Source organism: Anopheles darlingi, chromosome 3 (genome assembly GCF_943734745.1).
Source record: "Anopheles darlingi chromosome 3, idAnoDarlMG_H_01, whole genome shotgun sequence".
Taxonomy (NCBI): Eukaryota; Metazoa; Arthropoda; class Insecta; order Diptera; family Culicidae; genus Anopheles; species Anopheles darlingi.
This window is the reverse complement of record NC_064875.1, coordinates 32,110,918-32,118,438: the sequence shown is the minus strand read 5'-3', so window position 1 is coordinate 32,118,438 and position 7,521 is coordinate 32,110,918. Positions and strand designations below refer to the sequence as shown.

Sequence of the window (7,521 nt, the reverse complement as noted above, 5' to 3'; positions counted from 1 at the left end):
TATGAAAGTATCTTTTCAACTACGGATGGATCAACGCACTCATTGTAGTGGAACTTATCACCAGAACCTGCGGTTTAACGCATGAAGAACAATCATAGCAGAGACGTGAATTTTGGATGTTACGCAAAGAACCAATGGCAGACTTTTGTTTTTTGGCAGACGCAATGGCAGACGATATTCGCATTGTCTGTTCAGGACACAACCTAAAATTGCCTAAATTTGCCCAGATATATGCAATTCCGTTATTAGAATTGCCAGGATATGTATAATATGGCAAGGTATACGAAGCTGTGACAGAAAACCAAGGTTCTCATCACAAACAAGATAATTGACATGAACATATACAGATAAGAGTGCCAGTAGAATGTATCCTTCCGATAATCATGACTTCCAAACAGCAAATGAACGCGTTCAGACACGAAATGGGCTGGGCATGGAATATAACTAGACTAAAGACTGTTCAATTTGTGATGGAGGATGCCTGAAAAAGAGTTCAAAAATTCATCAATACCATTACATAACATTTTTTTTATCATGTCTTCTGAAAGGGCTAAAAAATTAACTGCATTTTGGTACTCAAAACGTTATTGTGACCATAACCGATCCAGAAATACGACATGTGTTGTTATGATCAAGATTATCAGATCATTATATCAAAATTGAATTTGTATAAATACATTTTCAAGCAAAGCAATATTCGTTGAATTGAAAATGGATTGCATGTTAAGAACAGTAACGGTACGTTTTTTATTATTGTAACATCCCATGCACCTCATTCCAACGCATCTATTGTATCGTACATTAATAGATTCGAACAATCCCGTAACAGTGGATATTGCGGGATAAAAATGATCCATTTTGCTTTTGTCCTTAAACACATTCAGTATTCATACAGTCAACATAGGGCTTAATCAAATAATGTTGCTGCGGTTCTGTGGACGCCCTAGATTGTGCATTTTATTTGGTGCGCTGTGATAAGCATGACAAAGGTACAGTATCCGATTGTGACACCGGAATTGTATCACCGTCCATTGTCCAAACCCAGTAGGCCTGCTGACATAGCGAAACAGTTCAGCAACTTAATTAAAGTTCGTCTCAATTCTAGCTAGTCGAATTAAGAGACTATATCGGGTATTTCAGTCTCGCCAGTTTTTTTCTCATTTCGATCACTATCCAATCGTGCGTTCCAGTCGATCCTTTACGAACTTTTCCCATCCGGCACTACGACACTCCACTTCCGGACTCCGGAGTCCGGTACAATATCGATAAATTATGCATCGAACCGGATCGAACCGGTGCCGGTGGTCACCATCGTGGTCACCAACGTGCCTCGTGTAAGTTTTGTGGAATACGTTTGCGGTATTTAATTCGCAGCATATCCCACATACGTGCCTCGGAAGTTATCCACCATCCGGCGGGTGTACTACTCAATACCCCGTCCCCCGCCCCGGGCGGTACGACACAAGATTTGACAGACGCACCTACACCGAAAACGGACTGCTCAATTGGGTGTGCGAAGCTGGAAGCTTCCCCTCGCTCTGGACATTGTGATAAACAATCGTTTAGCACATTGTTTGCAGACATGTCGCAGGAAGGACACTGGGACTCGGGTTCCCCATCTGCCGAGTGGAACCGCCTCCACCCTTCCTTTACCACTGTAGAGGGATGGCTAATTCTACTTGAAATTCTGCCTGGCCTACTACCCAGTGCCCAGTGCACCCAGTGGTTGTGGTTTTTACGCTACGCCTGCTACTCGGACTGAGGGGACTCGGGGATCCTTGGGATAAAAAGCTACCGGGTCGTAGCGTAGCGACCCTTCTGACAGCATGCTGTGTGAGTGAAAAATGCTGTAAACATTATCGCATACTCACCTCACCCGATACCTCGAGCTCCGGCTCGTCAACACCCAGTGCTTCGCCACCACCAGGATCTGATGGGTCTGCAGACATTTCCATTAGGGCTTTTTTGTGTGTAGAAACTAGCGCGTGTAACATGTGTCACCGGCCATTCGCTTGCATTCTACTCGCGGTCGCGCACAGTAGTAGTAGCCACTGCCGCTGTGTACGTACACAAGTAATTGCTGGCCAACGGACAAGCAATTGTTAATGTTTAATGTATTGCTCCGTCGTCGTAGCGGTACGGCAGGACGTATAGTCGACTCTATGTGGTCCCCGTGCTCTGGTCAGCACCATTTAGCAAACGATGGCCACCGAGGCCATCGATGGGCGGATGTGCGAAATTTAAATCATACAATCGACCAACCGACGTCAGCCGCATATGTGTGGGGAATAAATAATGAATTAATCAGTTAGAAAGTAATTGGACGTTGTACGTACCCCGGGATACTCGTACTCATACGCGGGGAGTGTACTGTCGTGGAAAACTACGTGCCACGGGCATGGCGGCCCGCGTGGCGCTGCATTCGAATCACGTCCGAGAGGAAGTTTTTTTTTTATTCTTTTCTCTTTTGTTATCGTACTTGTGAAAAGGCATCGACTACGGCCTATCGGTGCCCCCCCATCCCTCGGCCCTGATGCTGGTAGCTGATGATGTCAAACAATAACAATCAGCGTTTTGAGGCTGCCGATAATGGCGATTGGCGCGAGAGGTGACATTGGGAGGAGTGGAATGATTTTCCCTCCGCTCTTCTCGTGTTCTAAATCAGGGTGAACGTCACATGTACGAGACACAATCGCACGCTGTAGATTATGCTAACCGAAGCATTAACGCGAGACAATGGGCAGACCATCATTAGCGGTCGGCCGAAAGAGGACGGCTTCGGCATTTTCCGCGACAACAGCATGCAGTGCTTTCCACCGTGCCGTGAAACAGGAGTTATCGCGTATCGTCCAGACACATCATTTCAATTCATTTAAGCCCTAATTGTTGTACCGCATATTTCCCCCTTTTCCCCGTTTCGTTGAAGGTTTCTTCAAGCAAAGCCTCACTCTGAATTTGAACGAGTGCGGTAGCCGGCCGGCGAAGAAGTTTGGAACACTCGACCTTGGGCTGAACCTGGGTGCTAGCCGACAGCATGTCGATCTAATCGACGCATCCATCCCACTCGACCGGCAAGGGTAAGTTGACGTTGAGTGACGCTTTCTTGTTGTTTCTTTTATCACTCTTTCAATTTTCAATTTTCGTGCCCACCTATACTAGACAAGGTTCATTTAAAAAGGGAAAATCTTTGAGAACAAAAATAGAGTATAGATTAAAACTAGGCCTAGAACTGCTTTATTGAACTCACAAGCTCAGGAATATTGCTTAGTATTAGCGTAAATCTCATGAAATTAAGCTCTACAAATGTTTTAAAAAGATTTAATGTTGCAAAGCAAATTAATATATCTATATTCATTGAATCAAAGTTTTGGTCCTCAAATGTTTATGACATTTATTCTTGACATTTGTCTTGTAAATGGTTGTGTTTTTGTTGGTTATTAGGATATTGTGTATTAGAAATAACGTATAAAGCTTGGAACAGTTAATACTTGGCCGCACAAAATAGGTCATATCTCAGCCAAAAAATGACGTATAAAGAAAAGAAAGGTGTCATTTTGTAGGTTTTCTTATTGCCTTTAATAAGAAATATTGATGCAAATTATTCATTAGTTTTTTATATGAATTTTTCAACTTTTACTTTGACATCACCCAAAAATGTTTGCACTGTACTGTAGGTCACATCATTTGCCCTTTTGTTGCACATCACCCTCATTTTAGTTGGTTTTTATACATTTCTGATATACTTTTTAAGTTTCCTTGTGATAATTGCCCAATAGAAATCGATGGAACGAAAATCCAGTCATTTTTGTGGATTGATAGTTTTCCCTGTGAAATCGATCTATTTGAATACAAAACATTAACGCCATACCTTCGGCAAGAACAGCTACCTAAATCATTCCAAACTTACACAGGATCAATGGGGGGGAATGAAGAACAAAATCCTTTTCTGTAGACACTCTTTTCTCGCACAAATTTCGAATGAACGTTGCACCAATGGTGAAAACATCCCACGCGAAATCATTTAATTTATCTCTGTAAAGAAACCAAACCCTTCCTAAACCATTCTCTTTATGATTGACAAAGTATTTTTTTTGCCCGGTATTTTTCGAAATGCATTTTTACGATTGTTGCATCGTCCATTGAAATGCATGGTTTCAAATCGGTCAACACTTGTTCATACAGCTTCCCTGCACGGATTTGGGCAATAAAGCTATGCTCTAGCGTCCTATTTGGCTATTTTCTAGCTTTTATGACCTTAAAATTTCTTTTAAAAATATATCCCGAACTGTTATGTCGACTGTCGTGAGTTTTTCTTGGTGGAATCACGCTGAGAGATCCCAGGAGTGTTCATTCAATTTTGTTTGCAGAATTGGGCATTCGTTACACTTTTCGGCTGTTTTATTTTCCTAGAATCAAGGTAAAAGTCCCCTCCTAAAGTTTACATATGGTATTTTGAGTTGAGTTTGAAAATTTCAAGACTTTTGCGGTTTTTTCTCCAGCCAAATCGAATTTAAATAGTGATTGTGCAGATTTTTTTTCGCCTTTCGCGTTCCATCGGCGATAACTTTTGAAGGCGTGGATCAATTTTGACAAAAAAATTACCACTAAATAAACAGACTACAATGATTAAAACGCTGTCAACGGAATGGCAAAGTGACCACTAGGCGCGCTGCAATGATTAAACAAAAGCGGCCAAATATTAACTGTTCCAAGCTTTACATTTAAAAAGGAGATAAAATTTTCATGGAAATTTAAAAAAAAACTAAGAAAAAGTAAGGGTTGAATTCTGTAAATAACATATGGAAGGTATCTTTATCACTTTTCACATAAAAAAATCTAAGCTATTCCGAGCAGTCCTCAAATAGTTTGCCAGAATTTTCCACACAGCGGTCCAGCGGTTTGTGCTCTTATTTTTTTATTTCTGTGGTTTTCCCTTCAATTCCTGCTCCATTTTCGCCAGAAAATTGTTGCATAAATTCATGGAGTGAAAGGAAATTTGAAAAAAAAATCCTTGCGATAATTATGCTAGATCATGCGATAATATTTGCTACCTTGTTTTCATTGATCCTATGTCGAGAATTTCGATTAATGTTTCTGCAATTCAATTCCTTTCTTCCAGCTGGTACCATGGTTCGATAAGTCGCATCGATGCAGAGAAGATTCTTCGGCCACTCTCGGAAGGTAGCTTCTTGGTGCGCAACAGTGAATCTACCCGCCAGGACTACTCACTAACGTTAAAGTACGTATGTGCTGGGGTGCATTTAGGGTCATTTGACGCTGAATTCATCTCTTTTTCTTTCTCATTTTTCCACGTTTGTAGGAGCGCCAAAGGTTTTATGCATATGCGAATCCAGCGGGACACCGACACGGGACAGTTCATCCTGGGGCAATTTAGTCGTCCTTTTCCCACGATACCGGACATGATACGACACTTCTGCCTGAACCGGTTGCCAGTACGGGGCGCAGAGCACATGTGTCTTCTGGAACCGGTAATAGCGCAAATACTCTGAGCCACCGGTACCGCACAGCATACAATGGATTCCGCTAACGTGCATGTAGCAGTGCTACCGGCTCCAGTAAACAACCTCCTCCTCCTGTAGTGCCCGGAATGGCAGACCGGATCGTCCGCTACGATCGCACAACTTCCACTAAGGGTCAAATAAACGTGGTTTACGTAGGACAGCCACGATCGAATGCGATGTGCCGTAATTTACTAGAGTGTTAAAACTGAAACGCAACAACAACCCCAGAAAAAATAAACCACAGCAACTTCCCTTTTTGATACGTCAAGACAAGCTCTTACAATGGGAGCTAAGGACAGAGAGAGAGAGAGAGATAGGGGGAGTCGAGAGCCAAGAACATTTCTACCATACTTCTACCACAACCCCCAGTCGTTGGCGATGGCATTGCCAGCGAGGAGTATCCTTAGAGTTAAACACTTCCTATGTATAGAGCGGTTCCCAGGTTCTTAAGCTTTAGGTCTACTGGGTTTTCGTCGTATTTGTGTTTCATCTTTGTGACAATAACTGTTTTGTTCTGCGAAGCAACGAAGCAACAGAGAGACAGAGAGAAAGGGAGAGGGAGAAAAAGGGTAAAAGATGGTATGGAAAGCGAGTGTAGGAGGTTAAATGGATGGGTAAATGGTGGTTCATGGTTGTAGAATCCAATTGATTAAGGTCCTTGAGGATAGCGTAGTGCTTCAGTATACCCCCGGGGTAACCATGTTCGTGGCATTAGTGGATGGAAGCCGAGGGAGCATATAACCAGCACGTCTGAGGGAATATCGTTCCAAATGTTGTGATATGAATAATGGTATGAATTGCGTTGAAGATGTTTGCTGGTTTCCACTAATTGTACGTTCTTCACTAATTGATTCGATGTGTATTGCCTGCTCGAACGCTCAGACAGAAAGCAATGGTGCACGATGATGGTTGCAATGGTCGAATGAGGAGCATCATAAACGGTTTCGGACACGATTTGTTACAGTGCACTTGCCAGGAAGCGAATTTCGCAACCGTATTATACCGTATTATGCCAAAACAAGAGCTCGCTAAGGTGGATATCTGTTTATGATTTGATGATACACTCTCTGGGCATGCTAGTTCCCTTTGAATGGTGTATGATTTTCTCTGTTTCATGTGATCCAATCTTACCTTACTTTTAGTCGAAAGAGTGCAATATTGAGGTAGGATGAATGGTCTTTGAATGGCAGTAAATAGATGACACTGGGTGTGCTGCTGAATGCTGAAGCGTGTTACTGTAGGTTCCAACCGTAGGCTGGTAAAATCCATTAGATCGGATCAGTTTTTAGAGCAACGTAATGTTTAATGCCTCGCCACCAATTGTAAGCAGTCGGGGTTTAAATGGTTTTTCACAAATTTAAGGACAAGCAGCGATCCGCAAACACCGGGTGCGGTACGGTGTTTATCTGTGCAATTTATCAATATCACTTAGTTACTTATCGTTTAATGTAATATGCCATTCTGGAGCAGATCTCGAAACCACAAAAGCCAGCTAGTCAACAGTCAGCAGTCAGTTGCAGATGCAACTAGTATCAATTTCGTTTCCTTTTTGTTTTTGTTTTCAAGATCTAAACCATTAACGATCTCGTCTCTCATCGCTAGGGAACAGAACACTTTGTATTCCTACTATATTAACCCGTAGCATGTTAGTGCAGTGCATTACAGCATATTATTTATGGTACGATTGGTCTCTTTCGGTGACAAACTACGAGAAGCATACGTTCGTAATACAGAATTCTCACGGAAACACTCATACACATATTAACAATCACGTAGTGATGAAAAAGGCTATTATAGACAGTGACAAATATATTATGAGAATATTTAAACCTTTAAAGAACGATTTTTATTTCATGTTTCAAATTGATCCGAAATATCGACAAAAAATGTTTGGCCGTATCCTCTTTATTTCGGTCTTTAAGCGAGCAACACACGCTCAATATTATTGGTCAATATTTTAGACTACTTGGATTTTTAATCGTATTCAGGCTCTGTTTTC

General features: G+C 41.9%; 1 protein-coding gene across 1 annotated transcript in view; it reads left to right on the top strand.

Moving 5' to 3' along the window:
- Positions 1-7,321, top strand: part of LOC125956136 (uncharacterized) — a 111,064-nt gene extending 103,743 nt beyond the window's left edge. Inside the window, exons 9-11 of the mRNA XM_049687710.1 lie at positions 2,927-3,077; positions 5,120-5,239; positions 5,321-7,321. Of these exons, the coding sequence (XP_049543667.1) occupies positions 2,927-3,077; positions 5,120-5,239; positions 5,321-5,510 (461 nt within the window). The 3' untranslated portion in view covers positions 5,511-7,321. The remainder of the gene's footprint in view (positions 1-2,926; positions 3,078-5,119; positions 5,240-5,320) is intronic.
- Positions 7,322-7,521: the final 200 nt, after the last annotated feature.